Genomic DNA, 22,165 nt, shown 5'->3' on the forward strand with positions numbered 1-22,165 from the left:
GGGGGGCTTGATCATGGGGGGGGGACTTCAATACGGTGCTGGATCCCCTACTGGATCGTTCTAGTTCAAGGACAGGCAGGAGGCCGACAGCGGCCAAGGTGTTGAGGGGGTTTATGGACCAGATGGGAGGAGTGGATCCCTGGAGGTTCGGGAGGCCGAGGGCCCGGGAGTACTCTTTTTTCTCCCATGTGCACAGGGTTTATTCCCGCATTGATTTCTTTGTTTTGAGTAGGGGACTGGTCCCGAGGGTGGAGGAGGCCGAGTATTCGGCTATTGCGATTTCGGACCATGCTCCGCATTGGGTGGATCTAGTGATGGGGGAGGTGCGGGACCAGCGCCCGCTTTGGTGTCTGGACGTGGGGTTGTTGGCTGATAAGGAGGTGTGTAGGAGGGTTTGGGGATGTATCGAGAGGTACCTCGAGGTTAATGATACTGGGGAGGTCCAGGTGGGGATGGTGTGGGAGGCTGTGAAGGCAGTGATTAGGGGGGAGCTGATCTCCATCCGAGCCCATAGGGAGAGGGGGGAAAGGGAGGAGGGGGAGAGACTGGTGGGGGAGCTGTTGAGCGTGGATAGGAGGTACGCGGAGGCCCCGGAGGAGGGATTGCTGGGGGAGCGGCGTAGCTTGCAGGCCAAGTTTGATTTATTGACCACCAGAAAGGCAGAGACACAGTGGAGGAAGGCGCAGGGAGCGGTCTATGAGTATGGAGAGAAGGCGAGCAGGATGCTGGCGCATCAGCTTTGTAAGCGGGACGCGGCTAGAGAGATTGGTGGAGTGAAGGATAGAGATGGGAATGTGGTGCGGCAGGGGGCAGAGGTCAATGAGGTCTTTAGGGACTTCTATAGGGAACTGTACCGGTCGGAGCCGCCGGCGGTGGGAGGGGGAATGGAGAATTTTTTGGACAGGCTCCGATTTCAAAGGGTGCAGGAGGAGCAGGTGGAGGGACTGGGGGCGCCGATCGAGTTGGAGGAGCTGGTCAGTGGGATTGGCCACATGCAGTCGGGGAAGGCGCCGGAACCGGATGGGTTCCCGGTGGAATTTTATAAGAAATACGCGGACCTGCTGGGCCCCCTATTGGTTAGGACCTTCAACGAGGCATGGGAGGGGGGAGTTTTGCCCCGACGATGTCTCGGGCACTAATCTCCCTGATCCTGAAGTGTGATAAGGACCCCTTGCAGTGCGGTTCATACAGGCCAATTTCACTGCTGAATGTAGATGCCAAGTTGCTGGCGAAAATCTTGGCCACTGGAATAGAGGACTGGGTGCCGGGGGTGGTACATGAAGATCAGACGGGTTTTGTGAAGGGGAGGCAGCTGAACACGAGTGTGCGAAGGCTGCTAAATGTGATAATGATGCCGGCAGCAGAAGGAGAGGTGGCGATTGTGGTGGCATTGGATGCGGAGAAGGCCTTTGACAGGGTTAAGTGGGGGTACCTGTTTGAGGTGTTGGAGAGGTTCGGGTTTGGGGTGGGGTTTATTAAATGGGTGAGGTCGCTGTACGAGGCCCCGATGGTGAGTGTAGCGACAAATGGGAGGAGGTCCGAGTACTTCAGGCTCCACCGTGGGACGAGGCAGGGGTGCCCCCTGTCCCCCTTGCTTTTTGCGCTGGCAATAGAGCCTCTTGCCATGGCTCTCAGGGAGTCGAGGAGGTGGAGGGGTTTGGTGCGAGGTGGGGAGGAGCACCGAGTGTCGCTGTATGCAGACGACTTGCTGCTGTATGTAGCAGACCCGGTGGGGGGAATGCCGGAGGTGATGGAGATTCTTGCTGAGTTCGGGAGTTTCTCGGGATATAAATTGAACCTGGGCAAGAGTGAGCTGTTTGTCGTGCACCCGGGAGATCAGGAGGAGGGGATTGGTAGGCTCGCGCTAAAGAGGGCAGTGAGGAGTTTTAGGTACCTGGGTGTTCAGGTGGCTAGGAGCTGGGGGACTCTGCACAAGCTCAATTTTACTAGGTTGGTGGAGCAGATGGAGGAGGAATTTAAAAGGTGGGACATGCTGCCGTTGTCGTTGGCGGGTAGAGTACAGTCCGTTAAAATGACGGTGCTCCTGAGGATCTTGTTTTTGTTTCAGTGCCTCCCCATTTTCGTTCCGAGGGCCTTTTTTAGGAGTGTGAACAGCAGCATTCTGGGATTTGTTTGGGCGCATGGGACTCCGAGGGTAAGGAGGGTCTTTTTGGACCGGGGCAGGGATAGAGGGGGGCTGGCGTGGCCCAACCTCTCTGGGTACTATTGGGCGGCTAACGTCTCGATGATACGTAAGTGGGTAATGGATGGGGAGGGGGCAGCATGGAAACGGATGGAGATGGCGTCCTGTGGAGGCACGAGCCTGAAGGTACTGGTAACGGCACCGCTGCCGCTCCCTCCAACGAGGTACACTACGAGCCCGGTGGTGGCGGCTACCCTCAAAATTTGGGGGCAGTGGAGGCGACACAGGGGGGAAGTGGGGGGCTCGGTGGAGGCCCCGCTGCGGGGGAACCACCGGTTTGTCCCGGGGAACATGGATGGCGGGTTCCTGAGGTGGCACAGGGCGGGCATTAGGAAGTTGGAAGACCTGTTCATTGACGGGAGGTTTGCGAGCCTTGGTGAATTGGAGGAGAAGTTTGAGCTCCCCCCGGGGAATATGTTCAGGTACCTTCAGGTCAAGGCATTTGCTAGGCGACAGGTGGAGGGGTTCCCTTTGCTGCCCCCGCGGGGGGTAAGGGATAGGGTGGTTTTGGGGGTGTGGGTCGGGGATGGGAAGGTGTCTGACATCTGCCAGGTGATGCAGGAGGTGGAGGAGGCGTCGGTAGAGGAGCTGAAGGCTAAGTGGGAGGTGGAGCTGGGGGAGCAGATTGAGGAGGGGACATGGGCGGACGCCCTGGAGAGGGTGAACACCTCCTCTTCATGTGCGAGGCTTAGCCTCATCCAGTTTAAGGTGCTGCACCGGGCCCACATGTCCGGGTCTAGGATGAGTAGGTTCTTTGGGGGCGAAGACAGGTGTGTCAGGTGTTCGGGGAGTCCAGCGAACCATGCCCATATGTTCTGGGCATGCCCGGCACTGGAGGAGTTCTGGAAGGGGGTGGCGAGGACGGTGTCGAGGGTGGTAGGATCCAGGGTCAAGCCAGGCTGGGGACTCGAGATATTTGGGGTTGGGGTGGAGCAGGGAGTGCAGGAGGTGAAAGAGGCCGATGTTTTGGCCTTTGCGTCCCTAGTAGCCCGGCGGAGGATCTTGCTGCAGTGGAAAGATGTGAGACCTCCGAGTGTGGAGACCTGGATTAATGACATGGTGGGATTCGTTAAGTTGGAGAGGGTCAAGTTCGTCCTGAGGAGGTCGGTACAAGGGTTCTTTAGGAGGTGGCAGCCTTTTCTCGACTTTCTGGCTCAACGATAAGGAACTAGGTCAGTAGCAGCAGCAACCCAGGGGGGGGGGGGGGGGGGGGGGGGGGGGGGGTTTAGGGGGATAGTGTTTAAGTTAATTTGCTTATTGTTAATTTATTTTGTTGTCTATTGGGCTTGGGGGTGGTGGTGGGGTTTGCTATATGCGTTGTTACGGGTGCCAGGGGGTGTTTATTATTGTTATTGCTATTATTGTTCTGTTGATATTTATTTTTCAAAATTCCAATAAAAATTATTTACAAAAAAAAGGAATTTCTTGCATCCAATACTGCTAATGCATAAAAGAGAGACAGGACATTGAAGGATATATTTCTCCTACTTACATTTGCCCACAGCACTAGGAGAATGAAACAATAGGGAGAAATACAGTGAGTGGAATCCAAAACAATTTCCACCTCTGATTGCCTAAATATGCGAAGCCTTGATGGATGGTGCTGGAGAAAGGTAAATCAAAGAATTAGTGCATGAGCTGCTGAATTCAAATAGTAGACTGAATACAATTGCTTAGCAATTACATAAACAATCAACTTGCAAAGGATCCTTACAAAGAATATTTAAATACCGTTGCATAAACACAATATAGTTCTTGTAATTGCTGTATGACATATCTCATCCAGATAAGGACCACCAGGAAACTTTGTAGAAAATACTTTCAATGAAGTAATTATTTTCTGATGCATTTTCTGATTAATTTGGTGTATTTAGAATACACTATAATCCACAAAAAGCTCACAATCAATCAATCCATCTGAGTTGCATTTCGTGTTCACCTAGATATGTTTCCACACTTGCACGTAAGAGAGATTCTAGTGCAAAAGGACCAATAATCTCAAGGCCCAGACCATATAAATAGTGGAAACACAAGTATAGGGGTAGACCATTTAGCTCCATTCAATAAGGTCTCGGTTGATTTGTATCCTAACTTCATCCATTCACCTTTCATTTTCCTTAATATCCTTGCCTCGTACAAAATCTATCAATTTCAGATTTGAAAATGATCATTGAGCTAGAGTCTACTACATTTTGTGGAAAAGAGTTTGACTATCTGAACACGGGGCGGCATGGTAGCACAGTGGCTAGCATTGTTGCTTCACAGCGCCAGGGTCCCAGGTTCGATTCCCAGCTTGGGTCACTGTCTGTATGGAGTGTGCACATTCTCACTGTGTCTGCGTGGGTTTCCTCCGGGTGCTCCGGTTTCCTTGCACAAGTCCCGAAAGATGTGCTGTTAGGTGAATTGGACATTCCGAATTCTCCCTCCGTGTACCCAAACAGATGCCAGAATGTGGCGACTAGGAGAGTTTCACAGTAACTTCATTGCAGTGTTAATGTAAGCCTACTTGTGACAATAAAGATTATTATTATTTATTTATAAGCAGAATTGTTTATTAACACCTCTGCTGAATGTCTGGCTCTGATGTTGAAGTGTCTGCCCTTGTCCTCGACTTCCTCCACCAACAGAAAAAGGTGCTCTCTATCCAGCCTGACAATTCATTTCAAAATCTTGAAACCAGGGCCGGGATCCTTCCCTACCCGGCAGGGCGGGGGGTCCCGGCGTACCGGAGTGGCGAGAACCACTCCGGCGTCGGGCCTCCCCAAAGGTGCGGAATTCTCTGCACCTTTAGGGACTAGGCCCTAAGTGGCTCCCACTCCGCCAACCGGCACGAACGGCCTTTGGCGCCCCGCCAGCCGGCGCCACGGCTGGCCAAAAGGCCTTTGCCGGCCGGACTGAGTCCGCGCATGCGCCGAAGCGTCAGCAGCCGCTGACGTCACCCCAGCGCATGTGCGGTGGAGGGGGTCTCTTCAGCCTCCGCCATGGTGGAGGCCGAGGCGGCGGCGGAAGAAAAAGAGTTCCCGCACGGCACAGGCCTGCCTGCCGATCGGTGGGCCCTGATTGCGGACAAGGCCACCGTGGGGACACCCCCGGGGTCAGATCGCCCCGCACCCCCCCCAGGACCCTGTGGCCCACTCATGCCGCCAATCCCGCCGGCACCAGAGGTTGTTTAAACCACGTCAGCAGGATCGGCCTGTCAGCGGCGGGACTTCGGCCCATCGAGGGCCGGAGAATCGCCGCCGGGGGCCCGCCGACCGGCGCGGCATGATTCCCGCCCCCGCCGATTCCCGGGTGGCGGAGAATTACGGCCACGGCGGGGGCGGGATTTACACCCGCCCCGGGCGATTCTCCGACCCTGCGGGGAGTCGGAGAAATCCGCCCCTGAATTGTCATTTACAACTTCTCACATTCGAGGGAATACAAGTCTGCATTTTGTAATCTCTTCTCAAAATCTGATACTCAGAGCCCTGATAATATTCTGGTGAATCTTTCTGAGGCTAATATATCCTTTGTAGGGTGGGGGGCAGATTTCTCCGACTCCTGTCGGGTCGGAGAATTCCTGGAGGCCGGCGTGAATCCCGCCCCACCGCTCCAATGCCGGCTGCCGTATTCTCCGGCACCGGATTTCGGGCGGGGGGATCACGCCACGCCGGTCGAGGGCGTTTGGTACTGGCACCCCCCGCAATTCTCCAAGCGGCCGTCGGTTTCTGGCCAGTCCCGCCAGCGTGGATTGGACATGGTCCCAAACGCCGGGATCTGGCAGGTAAGTTGGCTGGTGCGGCCCTCGGGGGGAGGGGGGGGGGGGGGGGGGGGGGGGATCCACGGTGGCCTGGCCCGCGATCGGTGCCCACTGATCTGCAGGTGGGTCTGAACCGTGGGGACACTTCTTTCTTCCACACAAGTGCGGAGAAGTCACCCCCCTGCGCATACGCCAGAATACGCCGGCTGGTCTGCTCATGCGCTGAACCACGCAAGGCGGTTCTGCGCATGTGCTAACTCGCGCAGTCCCTTCGGCACCGGCTGGCACAGCGCCAACCCCTCCACCGCCTGCCTAGCCCCCGGAAGAATTCCGCAACTTCCGGTCAGCCAGACACCAGAGTGGTTCGCACCATTTTTTACACCAGCGTCGGGCCATTGTGCCGATTTGGGAGAATCCCGTCTGTGGTTCCCAAACTCTGTGCACAGATGTAACCAAACCAAGGCTTTAGATAGCTCTGGAAAAGAAATCCTGCACTTTATATTCTAGTTCTCAAGTTATTACAGCTAACATTCAATTAGACTTTTAAATTATTTTTTATGCCTGACTGCGACATTTGATTTCCTGTCTTACCATCTACCCATTCACCTCACCAGGTCATTAGTTAGCCTTCAATTCCATGAGCTTTCATTAAACAGTCTCTTGTCTTGTATCGACTGGCAGTCCAAAAACTTTGATTGCTTCCTCAAAAAAATCAATCAAATGTGTTATGCATCAATTGCCCTTAAATCCAGTTGTTTCTCTCTAATCAGCTCAAATTTTCTAAGTGGTTGGTAACTCTGGACTTAATTATAGATTTGAATAACTAGCCCTGCCACCCCACCCCCCATGTATGTTAGATTAATAGGTCTACAATTTTCCTGTTTCTCTCTTTCAGGTTTCTTAAAGAATGGAGTTAAACCTGCAATTTTCAAATCTAAATGGTTATTCCTAAATCACGAAAATGTTGTAAGATTATAGCTAATGTACATACAATTTCCTTTCCTACTTCATTTAGAACCCTGGAGTGGAAACAGTCAAATCCTGGGGGTTTGTCAGTCACTCTTGTAAAAAAAATTTCTGATTCTATTTTCTTGCTTATCTTGGGCGGGATTCTCCGCGAACCGGCGGGGCGGGCCACTCCGACGCCGAGGAGTGGCATGAACCACGCCGGCGTCGGGCCACCCCAGAGGTGCGGAATCCTCCGCACCTTCAGGGGCTAGGCTGGCGTGTGCTGGCGTCATCCCAGCGCATGCGCAGGGGGGTTCTTCACCACGTCGACCATCGCGGACTGTTACAGTGGCCAACGCAGAAGAATAGAGTGCTCCCACAGCACAGGCCCACCCGCGGACCGGTGGGCCCTGATCGCGGTCCAGGCCACCGTGGGGACACACCCCTGGGCTAGATCCCCCCGTGCCTTCCTGAGGACCCCGGAGGCCGCCCTCAGACCCAGGCCCTGCCAGAAAGGACCTGTTGTAATTTGCACTGGCGGGACCGGCTTAAAACGGGCGGCCACTCGGCCCATCGCGGGCCGGAGAATCGCGGGGGGGGGGGCGCTGCCAGCGGCCGCCGAACGGCGCGGCACGATTCCCGCCCCCACCAAAACTCCAGCTCCGGAGATTTCAGCAGCCGGCGGGGGCGGGTTTCATGCCGCACCCCGACGATTCTCCTACCTGATGGGGGGGTCGGAGAATCCCACCCCTTAAATTTAGTGAGTTTCAAGATTTGAATCTTTTGTTTTCTTGCAAATTCACGTATATTATCCTATTGCTCTACTGACATAAAATAATTAGTTAACAGCCTGCAATTTCTTTATTTTCATTTGCAGTTTCTCACATCTGTTTTTAAATAGGCCATATTACCCTTGACTATCTTGTTCCTTCTTTTTGTGTTACTCTTCGTAACAAGTTTTGTTTCATATTCCTTTTTGCAATTCTTGCCCCTTACGGGTACACTGGTCCAGTGTGAGGTAAAATTGTCTTTTACAGACATCCCACCATTCATGTGAAGTTTTATACAATAGCAGTATTGACTAATTTGCGGTTGTCAATTTCTGTGTCACCCCACTGAAGTTAACCTTTCCAAAATCTAAAGCCTTATTAACTGTGATGGGTTTGTTCTTTTAAAAATTATCATTGGGAATTATCTTATGGTCACCAAGGAGGTGATATTCAGCTTGCGGTAGCCGTCAGCGAGAACAGCGACGTGGGAGGAAAATCTGGAGGGAATTGTGAAATACGATTCTCTCCAGTGAAGTCATGTTTTCCGATTTTCCCCATCCTTCGCAGGTGACGTCATGAGTTTCATGCCCACAAAGGGCGAGAACATAATTTTAATAAATTTAAATATGATTAGCCAGCACCCTCTCACCCCAGGGACATGACCTGGAACTACCCCGGCACTGCCACCTGGCACTGTCGCCTGCACAGGTTGGCACTGCCAGGATGACACAGTGTCCAAACTGGCCATGCAAAACTGTGCCAGGGCATTGCCAAGGCGCAGTGCCAGGACCAACCCCTCAGGGAGCCCCATGGGGGGAGGGGGGGTCCATTTTTGTGTGGCAGTGGGTGGAGAGCGAACAGTGAAGGGGGAACTTGCACATTGGGGAGGATTGAGTACTGAGGCGGGGGGGGGGGGAACACCAGCGATACTTCCGCATTGGTGGGGGGGGGGGCAATCCCCTGATAATTGTCTGGGGGGGGGTCTGTTGATTGTGTGGGGTGGGGGAGATGGGAAAGCCCCCGATACATCCATGATGGGCAGAGGGAAGAGTTAAATCTCAGAATCTCAGTGCTGATTGGGGCACCATCATTAAAGGTCTTTATCAGGCCCCTTCCCCCTACCCACCCCCCCCCCCCTCGCCCCTCCCTCCCCCCCCCCCCCCCCCCCACCACCAGAGTGATGGCTGAAACCTCTCCCACTATTTTTTTCTCAAAAAGGCTCAGGACCTGGAGAGAAAACTGGTCTGTTCAAAGAGAGAGCTACACGTCAGATTTTAGTCTGAGTTTGACATTTTGAAAAAATAAGATTCCACCCATACTCTGTAATCAGTAATTAAGCCTCTAATTCACTCAGTTTACTTTTTATATTCTGTGTGTCAGTATATAAAACTCTGATTTCAGCAAAACATCTGAAACTGTCCTTCTGCCCTGAAGATGTCTTTCCGCCAACAGGGGAGGTCGGAGAATCGCCCGGGGCCGGCGTCAATCACGTCCCCGCCGTGTCCCGAATTCTCCGCCCCCCCGGGGAATCGCGCCCCGTCGGTCGGCGGGCGCCCCGCGGCGATTCTCTGGCCCGCGATGGGCCGAAGTCCTGCTGCTGACAGGCCTCTCCCGCCGGCATAGTTAAACCACCTACCTGACCGGCAGGATTGGCGGCGCGGGCGGGCTCCGAGGTCCTGGGAGGCGTGCAGGGCGATCTGACCCCGGTGGGTTCCCCCACGATGGCCTGGCCCACGATCGGGGCCCATCTATCGGCGGGCGGGCCTGTGCCATGGGGGGGGGCTTTCTTTTTCTTCTGCCTTCGCCATGGTCTTCACCGGTATGACGTCACCAGCCGCTGACGCTCCGGCGCATGCGCGGACTTACGCCGGCCGTGAAGTCCTTTCGGCCCCGGCTGGCGTGGCGCCAAAGGCCGTTCACGCCAGCCGGCGGAGAGGGAACCACTCCGGCGTGAGCCTAGCCCCTCAATGTCAGGGCTTGGCCCCTAAAGGTGTGGAGACGTCCGCACCTTTGGGGCGGCCCGACGCCGGAGTGGCTCACGCCACTCCGACATGCCGGGACCCCCCGCCCCGCCGGGTAGGGGAGAATCTTGGCCCACATCTTTTGTTTGTCACTTTTGCTGTAACTACTCTACTTATTTTTGTACTCTCTACAATATGGTTATCTGTATTATGCTGATGATTTCATTGACAGGATGGAAGAGAGCTTTCCTATTTGACGTGAGCACTCCAATTTCATATGAGGAGAATGAGGAGGGAGGGAAAAGAAAGTGAAGAAAATAAAATACTCTTGTAAAAGCACTCTAACAAGTTAGAATATCAGATCAATTACCTATCCTTGAAAAACATTTTAAGCTATTGGCCACTGGTAATGTCATAGACAGTCTGTATGTGCTGTCTCACAGCCCACAATCGGTATGATTTGGATGGAAAAGAGATATGTCTTTTCTCAAAAACAAAATACTGTGGATGCTGTAAACGTGAAATAAAACCAGAAAATGCTGGAAGATCTCAATAGGTCTGCCAACATCCAGAGAGGGTGATGCAGAGGTAACATTTCAAGTCCGTATGACTCTGCTTCAGCTCTGGAGAAGAGTCACAGGGACTCTACGCATTGGGTGCGGTTTAATGGCCTTGTTGTGCCCAGCTTTGTGTCAGGATAAGGCCGGTGAAGCTCACCAGAGGCTTGTGGGGAGATTTACGATGCTTGAAATGCCTTGCCAGATTTAACAGAGTCTCACAAGACTTCGCAATTTGGATCTCGCTCTCACTGGGTGAAATCCCAATCAGCATAATGAATTGAGCCACTAGGAGGGCAGCACGTGGCCTGTAGTTAGTGCTGCTGCCTCACGGCGCCGAGGTCCCAGTTTTGATCCCGGCTCTGGGTCACTGTCCGTGTGGAGTTTGCACATTCTCCCTGTGTATATTACGTGGGTTTCGCCCCCCACAACCCAAAGATGTGCAGGGTAGGTTTATTGGCCACGCTAAATTGCCCCTTAATTGGAAAAATGAATTGGGTACTCCAAATTATTTATTTTTTTAATGAGCTATTAGGGTAATTTAAGTGTGTGGTCGCAGGATTATCCCGGAGTCAGGGACCTAACGGCCATGCCTGGGAGACCTCACCAGGGCGCAGCTTAATACTGGTTTAATACAATGTGGACCAGTCGGAATGGCACCTGGGGGTGTGCCAGGCCATTAGAGGGCCCCGGGTGGATGGGGACAGGGCACAGTGGCAACCTGGGACTCCATCCAGCACCCAGACACCTTGGCATTGTCACCCTGGCACCTTAACAGTGTCACCTGGGCACCCTGGAAGTGCCAGACTTGTAGCACTGCCAGGCTGTCAGGGGCATAGCCAGAGTGCCCGGGTTCCCGGTTGCCACGTTGGCGCAGTTAGGGATCTGTGGGAGGTGGAGGGGAGATTTAGGGGGTGGAAAGGTGAGACACTCAAAATGTCATAGACATCGGCGGGGCTGGAAGATCCTGCTGGCAGCCAATGGTGTGCTGCCTCCACTACTGGAAAACATGGCGTGGGGGGAATGGACAATCCTGCCCCTGGAACTGAAAGCACATCTCACTAATGAGGATCATGAAACCATCATCAGTTGATGTAAATCCCATCTGGTTCGCTGATGTTATTTAGGGGAGGAAATCTGCTGTCAGTACCTGGCCTGGCCATCATATAACTCCAAATCCATTTTCTGTTTTATTATATAATTCATATAATGGGGTTTGATGTCTGCTGTGCTTTTGGAATGGGTGAGATATTTTTTACGGAGAACAGCAGGTGTAGTTGAGGGGAACTATGTGGATGAAAGAATATACTGGAGTTTGGTTTAATTGCTTTGGGAGGTCAGAGAGTATTTATGTGGAGTTTTCCCTCAAGGGTTGAAATAGTGTCTAATTGTCTGTGGAAGCTGTCAGCCTGATTAGCCATTGCTGATCCCTTGATTCAGGCTCTTATATTCGAAGAGCATCTTCAATTTTAATTTTGTGTCAAATTTAGTAACATTACGTTACTCGCCATGCATAAGTGAAAAACATTAAAATTGCAACCCCTTTAAACAGGCTGGAAAACCATACTTTCCATTTTTGCAGCATATGTGTGTATAGTCAATTGAGTATCTTGTAATAATCCCCAGAAAAGAGGCTTTTGCCGTCTACTCAGACAAACTGAAACAGATGATGGTAACACAAGATATCTCAACAGGGACAATGAGTTATGATAGCTCTTTTATAAGTCTGAGAGAACCTTAATTCATGGGAGCCAAAGCCACATATGAGTTATGCTCTTTCACACACTTGAAATAATGTCTGGAATTCACGATCACTGGCAAATTACTCATTTTAAAAAATAATATTGATATGTGTATGTATGTCTGCACTTCTTCTGGTAGAATTATAAACCCATTGTTGTTAATTCTGGAATGCAAGACACTGCTGCCAAATTGTAATTGCTTTTTTCACCCCTTGGGATCTTCACATACGTGAACCATAGATTATACCGCAAGTGGAATCGCGAGTTGCACCTCCAGAATAAATGAACACCTTCCAATTTAACTAGGCTGACTCATGCAGTTGGAACAGATATGAACAATTCTCCAATTCTAACCCTCAATATTCATAGAAAGGTTTATCTTGGCTACATCACCAGCCGCTACATACGTAACCAAACTTAAAACAAAGAATCACAATGAGTTGCTATGGCATCCTAACCAAGTGCAGCGTAGAAGTAACAACATATGACACTCTTCCACATCTTTACTATCTCAAACTCTCAAATTAAAACAGGGGTCTGCAAAATGGGAAAGCTTTTGACTTCTATTTCCCTCCAGCATTCTGAGACAAGGCAGTTCTCAGAATCTGTTTGTAAAAGTAAAACATTTGGATAGCCTTTTTTAAAGAGCTGACAAAGACATAATAGAGCGAATGGCCTACTTCAGCGCTGTATAATTCTATGATTCTAGGTCTGCAAGTTGTAATTGAACGATGTGTTTCCTCAGGAAATGCGGGAAGATCGAGATCGGGCCCGGCTGGATTCCATGGTGCTGCTCATTATGAAATTGGACCAACTTGACCAAGACATTGAAAATGCCCTCAGTGCAAACTCCTCTCCATCCAGTACGCCAACTGTTCAGAGAAGACACATTCCTGTGAGCACATTTACTTACAATCACATTCTTTTTTGTATGATTTGTTTACTAAAACTGAATATTGTACAAATCTTTATTAAGACTGATATAGGAAAGACAGATTTGGGGAATAGTCTCATTTCAAGCCAATAGTCAAGAAGAGAAATTTTAAATAAAACTTAATTTTATTGAAACTGATTGAGATGGTAAGGGCAGAAGATAGTCTCCTATATTCTGACATTGTAATTAAAAGTAGGAGGTCCCTTCAGACTTTAATTGATGGTTATGGCTGAATAGTTTCAAAATAGCTCCAAATTAGTAACCTCTGTAAAATTTATCAGAGAAGCAAGGTGCTCCACAGGCATGAGGAAAGTAAAGCTGCAACACCTGAAAAGCAGCATAAGACGAGACCTATGAATATGTCAACTGGTCTTGTTGTCACACCTCTCCCCAAACTGAAAGAATGAGGGGAGGGGTGGCATTGTGGTATTGTCTTTGAACGAGTAATCCAGAGACCCAGGTAAAAGTAGAACAAATCCACCCCAGCCAATTACATCCCCATCAATAACCTACTGACTAGCGCTCAGTTTGGGTTCCGCTAGGGTCACTCAGCTCCTGACCTCATTAGAGTCCAGGTTCAAAATGAAAAAAAGAGCTGAATTCCAGAGGTGAGTTGAGAGTGACCGAGTGTGACATTGAGGAGCCCTAGCAAAACTGAAATTGGGAGAAAACTCTCCACAGGTTGCAGTCATACCTGGCACAAGGAAGGTGGTTGTGGTTGTTGGAGGTCAGCTCCAGGACATCACTGCAGGAGTTCTCCAGGGGAGAGTCCTAGTTCTCAACTGCTTCATCAATGTCCTTCCACCATCAGGTCAGAAGTGGGGTTTTCGCTGATGAATGCACAAAATCGAGGCTTGGGTTGACAGGTGGCAAGTGACATTCATGGCACAAATGTCAGGCAATGACTATCTCCAATAAGAGACAATGTAACCTTTGATATCACTGAAACACCCATTATCAACATCCTGGGGGTTACAATCAATCAGAAACCCAATTGGATTCGCCATATAAATACTGTGGTTACAAAAGCAGAAGCTGGGATACTCTGGTGAGTAACGCACTTCCTGACCCCCAAACCCTGTACACCATCTACAAGACACAAATAGGGAGTGTGATGGAACACTCTTCCCTTGCCTGGGCAATAATCAAGAAGCTTGACACCATCCAGGACTAAGGAGCCCGCTGGCTTTGCATACCTTCCATAAACATTCACTCCCTCCACCAGCACACACAGTGGCAGCGGTCTGTACAAACTGCAAGATACACTCACCAAGGCTCCTTAGACAGCTCCTTCCAAACCCATAAATAAATAAATAATCTTTAGTGTCAAAAGTAGGCTTACTTGCAATGAAGTTACTGTGAAAAGCCCCCAAGCGCCACATTCCAGCACCTGTTCGGGTACAAAGAAGGAGAATTCAGAATGACCAAATTATCTAACAGCAGGTCTTGGGAGGAAACTGAGCATCTGGAGGAAACCCACGTAGACACGGGGAAAACGCGCAGATTCCTCACAGACAGTGACCCAGCCAAGAATCGAACCCAGGACCCTGGTGCTGTGAAGCCACAGTGTTAACTACCGTGCTACCGTGCCTCCCACGCCCATGACCACTGCAATCCTGAAGGGTAAGGGCCGAAGGCACATTGTCGCACTACCACCTGCAAGTTCCCCTCCAAATCACCATCCTGACTTCATAGAATCGTGGATTCATAGAATTTACAGTGCAGAAGGAGGCAATTCGGCCCATCGAGTCTGCATGGGCCCTGAAAGAGCACTCTACTTAAGCCCACGCCTCCACCTTATCCCTGTAAACCAGTAGCATGGCAGCACAGTAGTTAGCACAGTTGCTTCACAGTTCCAGGATCCCAGGTTCGATTCCCGGGTTGGGCCACTGTCTGTGTAGAGTCTGCACATTCTCCCCATGTCTGCATGGGTTTCCTCTGGGTGCTCCAGTTTCCTCCCACAGTTCAAAGATGTGGAGGTTAGGTGGATTGGCCATGCTAAATTGCCCTTAGTGTCCAAAAAGGTTTGCTGGGGTACGGGGATCGGGTGGAGGTGTGGGCTTAAGTGGGATGCTCTTTCCAAGGGCTGGTGCAGACTCGATGGGCCGAATCATAGGTCATAGAATTTACAGTGCAGAAGGAGGCCATTTGGCCCATCGAGTCTGCACCGGCTCTTGGAAAGAGCACCCTACCCAAGTTCAACACATCCACCCTATCCCAATAACCCAGTAACCCCACCCAACACTAAGGGCAATTTTGGACACCAAGGGCAATTTATCATGGCCAATCCACCTAACCTGCACATCTTTGGACTGTGGGAGGAAACCGGAGCACCCGGAGGAAACCCATGCAGACACGGGGAGAACGTGCAGACTCCGCACAGACAGTGACCCAAGCCGGAATCAAACCTGGGACCCTGGAGCTGTGAAGCCATTGTGCTATCCACAATGCTACCGTGCTGCCCTGTAAATGGCCTCCTACTGCATTGTAAATTCTATGATTCTAACCCGAAATAACCTTTTGGACACTAAGGGGCAATTTAGCATGGCCAATCCACCTAACCTGCACATCTTTGAACCGTGGAAGGAAACAAGAACACCCAGAGAAATCCCACGCAGACACAGGGAGAAAGTGCAAACACCACGCAATTACCCAAGGCCGGAATTAAACCCAGGACTCTGGAGCTGTGAGGCAGAAATGCAAACCACTGTGCCATCTTGCCGTCCCAATTGCCTTTATATCGCCTTTCCTTCACTGTCAATGGGTCAAAATTCTGGCACTCCCTACCTCCTGGAGTACATATACCACATGGACTGCAGCGGCTCAAGGAGACAGCTCACCATCACCTTATCAGAGGCAATTAGGGATGCACAATGATTGCTGGCCTAGGCAGCGATGCCCACATATCCTAAATGAATAAGAAAAAATTGGAACATAGTGGGGCAAGGGGAAACTTTCAGAATGTTGTGACGTAAATCGTTTGAATTTTATTTTCAGAGAGTGGAAGGGAAACATATAATGTTATCATGTTGTAATTCTTCAAAATAACATTTAATCCTTAATAGCCTCAAAATTACATTGTGCAGTTTTATCGTACAAAGTCTTGGAGGCAAATTCAGCATGTTTGCACTTCCAGATCTAAATCTCACCAGATGGCAACACAGAGCAGTGAATCAGAGCCACAGAATTAACCCTCTCTTCAAGTTGTGTTACTGTTCGGTGATGCTCTGCTCACAAAAGCACAGACTTGGTAAATGTGCTCTTTAGTACCTTTTATTAAACTATATTGTCTGTTTTAATGGAAATATTCATTTATCTAAAACAAGTAGGTTAAAATCAATATTACGGTACTGGAGAAAAAAATTTGATGTGAGTGTATTAAATTTTCAGGGGATAATATCACTGTAATTTTGTTGGCATTATGCTTTGAGTTGCAAGCTTATGTTCTGATAAAGATCGTAACACTACTCTTGCACATAAAAAGATTTCTGACAAAGGGTATTTTGTGGAGATTATTTGTTCTAAATTACCATACTATGTATGTTACTTTGAAGTAAAATAGCACAGACATTTTCTTCAAAAGGGATAGGTCTCATTTTCTGAGCATTAAATAATTCCAGTGGACTGTGTCAGATTTTAAAGGTAGCATTTTAACCGTGTTCCAAAAGGTAGAACTGTAACATGACTTCAGTGTTGAACTTACATGCTGGTGAGGGATGATGTCACTGCAGATAGATTGTTTACAGATGTTGACATAAACCTTGCAATGTCTCCTGGGAAAGGAAATGGGAGTGAATGTAGCATTTAAAGCACATGTGGCATCATTATGAAAGTATGCTGGAACATTCAACCCATGATCAAGTTTTACACAGTCCCACAGTTTATATATATATTTTCCCACTAAATTCTTAATCCCTTAAGTATCTTTGCTACACAGTGCATTGAGTGCAGTGATATTATTTCATGACTGTACCATATTACTGCTGCTCAATGGAAATATGCTTACTGCCGCTGGCTTCAAGTAGTTTTCTCTTAAAATTCTCTCACTTTACAAGACACAATTCATCACATGCTTTCCCTATTAAATGGGTTCTTGATCCCATAGACACCAATGCAGGAAGCACAGCTCAAGCATTCTACAGTAGAGTGGAGTCTGAAATGCCTGAAGAATTGAAATTACATGGATGTTAATTCCAGGTAAAAAGGCTTTAGGAGTACAATGGTCAGAATATTCGCACAAAATGACTAGGGTCTGGTCCTGACTGAAAGTCGGTGGCCAGAATTCTCCATTTCAGAGACTCAGGGTGCGATTCTCCGGCCTTGTTACACTCTCGCTCAAGTGAAATGAGGCTGGTGAATAGAGGGCGAGGGCGAAAATGAGAATCGGGCCAGGGGCCAAATAGTTGCCGATTCAACCAGCCCGCACCCGTAGGCGAAATCGAGATCTCGCCGTAAAGTGGCGATTAACCAATTATCACCACTTAAGCCCCATTTCCACACAATTACTGAGAGCCACCCCATATCAAATGGCCTCCTGTCATCCTTCGGCCTCCCCAGCAAGTGGTCACACTGGCACCATTTAGTATTCCTTTTGAAAAATATGAACCTGGTGGAAGAGCTTCTGTGGGGAGTCAAGGAGATGAGTAGCCATCTTTGCTCACTGGCAAAGAGCCCAGGGGCGCAGGGTTTGCCACCCAAGTGCTCGACTGGGGGTAGGGGACCCTCAGCTGGGTTGGGGGGAGACAGATCCGGCTGTGTTGGGCCGTCATGGGAGGGGGTCGCTGGAGGGGCAACCAGGAGGCAACCACTCGCGGCACCACCATGACAACCCCTGGATCATGTTTACCCATTCTGGGGCAACACTTGTCCTTGTCCATCTGGCCCACCGACCACCCACAACCCCCACCAACTGCTGAGGTCTCTGTCTGTGCGGCTGAAGGCTATTGATAATAGGAAATTGGCAATCATGATTAGGTGGCACCTCACACAACCCAAGTGAATTCCCGTGGGTGGGCGGGCCATGTAGCATTTGGCAGTCATTGCCTAGCATCTCAATTAGACCGCGATGCGTGGACACTTGCCTGAACACTGCAGGAGACAACACCACGCACGGAGTAGCAAACATCCGAACACCCAGAGGATGTGAGACAGCTCCGGAGATGTTTCCACAGCCAGAGAGTTGCCACGGGGAGGGGACCAGCACCAGGTCCAGGTGACATCGTGAGCAGGCATCTGGGGTAAAGGGTTTGGGGCTCGTTGTAGCCAGGAGTGCATGGGCTGGGGGTTCCAGGTGGGGGGGGGGGGCAGGGATCAATGTGGGATTGGAGGTCCCGGGATGGGAGCCAACTCTCTTTGTCAGTCGAACACCCTCTCCCAATTCCTTACAGATATTGGACGCTGTGTCAGGGATATTGGACCCAGAACGTGCCCAAGTGGTGCTATTGGTTGTCTGGGAGGCCAGACGTGGAGACGGCGGCAGCAGCAGCATCAGCAGATGATCATGGCAGCGGCCCATGTGCTGGCCCCCGCCCCACACCCTGAAGACCCGGCCACCAACAGGCCAGGGATGGACCCAGAGAGGGACTCCCGCAGCGGACCAAGGTGTACAGGTGCTGCTGGTCCTTTGACCAGATGATGGACAGCACGTGCCACAGGTGGCTCCGCCTCAACAAGGAGGCGGTGCGACACCTGTGCCATATCCTCGCGGACTTGGCACCACGTGGAGGAGGAGGACACCTATCTCCTAGTGGCCATCAAGGTCACCACCGCAGCCCTGAACCTTTGCCCCTCGGGATCATTCCAGAGCTCAAGGGTGGACCTGTGTGGTATCTCGCAGGCCACAGCCCACAGGTGCATCGAACTAGTCATGGATGCCCTGCTTGCCTGGGCAGAAAACTACATCATCTTTGACATGGAGCAAACTCAACAAGATGGATTGACAATGCAAAATTGCCCATTAGTGTCCAAAAGGTTTCTCCACCATCGGCGGGCTGCCCCAGGTCCTGGGGGTAATAGATGCCACGTATGTCACCCTGCGTTCGCCAGGCTATCTGGTAGTGCGTGATGTTACTGGAAAGGGGTGCCATTCCCTTAACATACAGCTCATGTGTGACCGCCAGATGAAGATAATGCACTTGTGTGCCTGCTTCCCAGGGTGTGTGCATGACAGCTACATCCTGGGGTAGTCGGTCAACCTGGGCCTCTTCAAGGAGCACCGCAGGATGGGTGGATGCCTTTGAGGGATAAGTTGTACCGGCTGAGGACCTGGCTAATGCGCCAGTATGGAGGCCGGTGGCCAAAGCAGAAACCCGGTACAAGGCCCATGTGGCCACCCGGGCCGTCATTGAACGGTGCATCAGACTCCTCAAGATGTGGTTCCAATGCCTCAACCGCTCCAGAGGTGCACTCCAGTACACTGCCCGGAGCATGGCCCGCCTTGTGGTGGTCTGCTTTGCCCTCTACAATCTGGCATAGCAACAGGGAGATGTGCTGGAGATTGGGGATGAGGAACATGTGGCCACCTCTGAGTAGGAAGAGGAGAACGAGGATGATGCGGTAGCATTGGACCAACAATGCTGGAAGGCGAGGCCTGGGAGGAATCTAAGGACAGACTGGGGCAAGGGAGGCCCTCATATTCGCCCAATTCACTTAGGACGTGGCCTGATCCATCACCCTTCACTACCATTTCCCAGCCCCCTCCCAGTGTACGTGTCCCATCACTCCCAGAGAAGGGGGGGGTTGGGGAGATGCGTGGAGAAATGAGCCAAGGGTTCGGAGGTCGATCTGCATTGTGGAAGAAAGTGACAGAGGCATCATACTGGTTGTGCTGAAGGGTGTTTATTGTGTTTCACAATTCCCACTCTTCCGAAGGTGATGACCACCATCCACAATTCAGGTCCGGGTTGGCTCCCTTTGCCCCTAATCTCAGATGGTGCACATAGGGCCCTGGGGTTCACCTTGGGAAGAGGAGCAGCTGGTGCGAGCCCCAGTTGCCCCTGCATCATCTGGCTCTGCCAGCCCTGGCAGCTCCCCATGGTCCGCACCATCGTGTTGATGCCCTCGGTGATGCCCCTCAGCGAATGGGCCATGTTCTGCAGTGCCTCGGCAATGCTCACCTGTGACTGGGCCATTCCCATCTGAGAGCGGGACAGGTCCCGCAGAACCTCATCAAGGTCAGCCTGGTATTGGGTCACATCCCCCAGCGAGACGGACATTCTGTCGAGACCCTCAGCCATGGCCTTCACCAACTGCACAAAGCCTTGGACACTGTCACTCATGGTGCCGACCTCTTGTACCAGGCTCTCCATTGTGGTTGCCACCATAGCTGTGTTGGCCTCGGTGCCACGCATTGCCAGTGTCATCTCCAGCTGGAGTGACGCTGACATCTCCCTCTGAATGTTCCGGCCGCATCCTAACGTCTCTAGCAGCTCCGGAAAAACCTCTTCCACAGGCATCCTGGCATCCAGCAGACGCCTGACTGCTGTCTTGCCTGGGGGTTCCTGCGTCCGCCCCATGTACACCAGTACGGTGGTGCTCACCAGATTGTGCCCCTAACATTTCTCACCGAGGTGTATCTGTGCTGGTGGAGGGTAGGGATGACAGCTATTATGGTGGCATCCTCGAAGCTCTCCGAGGTGGCATCATGGGAGACTGGAAAGCGGGCCGGTGCCGTCAGCTGGAGGACCTCCGGGAGAATGGACATGAGGTCAGTGGGAGGGATCGTTCAGTCAGTAAGGTTCGATCGCTAGTACGAACAAGAGTTGGGACAGGGGGCAGCCCTGTCTTGTTCCTCTCTGTGGCTGGAAGTATTCAGAGCTGGTGGTGTTAGTTCGGACACTCAGTTTGGGAGCGTTGTACAGGAGCATCACCCAGGCAGTGAATCCCATTCCTAGCCCAAATCGTTCCAGTACCTTGAGGAGGTAGCTCCATTCGACTCTGTTAAAGGCCTTTTCTGCTTCCAGGGAGACGATCACATCACCTCACCTCTGGTGTTCTCTCCTCGGGAGGGCGGGGGGTGGGCCGCATTATCACTTTCAGCAGCCGCCTGTTGTTCGCTGTGAGCTGCCTACACTTGACCATGCCCGTTTGGTCCTCTGCGACCACCTCTGGTACGCAGCCCTCCAGCCTTTTGACCAGGACCTGTGTGCGTATTTTTGCATCCACGCTCAGCAGTGAAATGGGTCTGTATGATCCACATTCCATCAAGTCTTTATCTTGTTTGGGTATCAGTGAGATTGTGGCCTGCGCTAGCGTGGGGGGCAGGGTGCCCCTTGCCAGTGAGTCTGCGAACATGTCCCTTAGGTGTGGGGCCAGGACTAGTGCGAATGTTTTGTAGAAGTCCGCCAGGAACCCGTCAGGTCCCGGTACCTTCTCCGCCTGCACGGAGCTGATGCGCTCCATGATTTCTCCCAGGTCCATTGATGGTTCCAGCTCCTCCCATCTGTCTTCCCGCACCACTGGTAGTTCCAGTCTGTCTGGGAACTGTTTCATCCCTGCATCCCCGTCGGGTACTCGGAGGTGTACAGTCTCTGGTGGCAGGTCTCAAATGCCCGATTGACCTCCTTTGGCTCTGTTACCAGTCTGCCTTTGCTATTCCTAACGTGCACTATTTCCCTTGTGGCTGCCTGCTTTCTCAGCTGGTGAGCCAATAGGTGGCCAGCCTTGTCTCTGTGTTCATAGAAGGTCGCCTGTGTCTGGTGGAGTTGGTACACGGCTTTCCTAGTGGATAGCAGGTTAAAGACCATTTGCAGCTTTTTCCTCTCCGCCAGCAGCTCTACGGACGGGGCCTCGGAGTATTTTATATTGATGTCCAGAGGGTGAGACCTCCCCGTTTTGGTTGTTACTAACGTCATCGCCTGTGGCCTGCGATATTTTTTGGCAGAAAGCCTTGTCGGCCAGGAGGTCCGTGTCCAGCCTCCATGTGGAGCGCTGGGCCCGGCCTGTCTCCAACCTCACATCCATATAGTGTGGACCACGGTCAGAGATAACGATCGCAGAGCAATCCGTTCCCATGATCCCTCGAAGCACCGATTTCCCCACTGCAAAGAAGTTGATACGGGTGTATACCTTGTGCATCTGCGAAAAGAACGAGAAATCCTTTTCTCCCGGGTGCAGGAACCTCCAAGGGTCCACCGCCCCCATCTGTTCCACGAAGGCCCCTAGTTCCCTAGCCAGGCCAGACCTTTTCCCCGTTCTGGGGTTTGATCGATTGGTCAGTGGGCCCAGCACGCAGTTAAAGTCGCCCCCCATAATCAGTCGGTGTAGTCAAGGTCGGGGATTTCTGCCATGGTCTTCTTTATGAATTTTGATTC

The 22,165-nt window shown here is 51.3% G+C and overlaps 1 protein-coding gene across 1 annotated transcript in view; it reads left to right on the plus strand.

The window, feature by feature from the left end:
- The window catches only part of dlc1 (DLC1 Rho GTPase activating protein), a 607,654-nt gene that overhangs the window by 148,011 nt on the left and 437,478 nt on the right, over positions 1-22,165 (plus strand). Inside the window, exon 3 of the mRNA XM_038791122.1 lies at positions 12,666-12,815. Coding sequence (XP_038647050.1) covers positions 12,666-12,815 — 150 coding nt within the window. The remainder of the gene's footprint in view (positions 1-12,665; positions 12,816-22,165) is intronic.

The sequence above is a fragment of the Scyliorhinus canicula genome, chromosome 3 (genome assembly GCF_902713615.1).
Source record: "Scyliorhinus canicula chromosome 3, sScyCan1.1, whole genome shotgun sequence".
Classification (NCBI taxonomy): domain Eukaryota; kingdom Metazoa; phylum Chordata; class Chondrichthyes; order Carcharhiniformes; family Scyliorhinidae; genus Scyliorhinus; species Scyliorhinus canicula.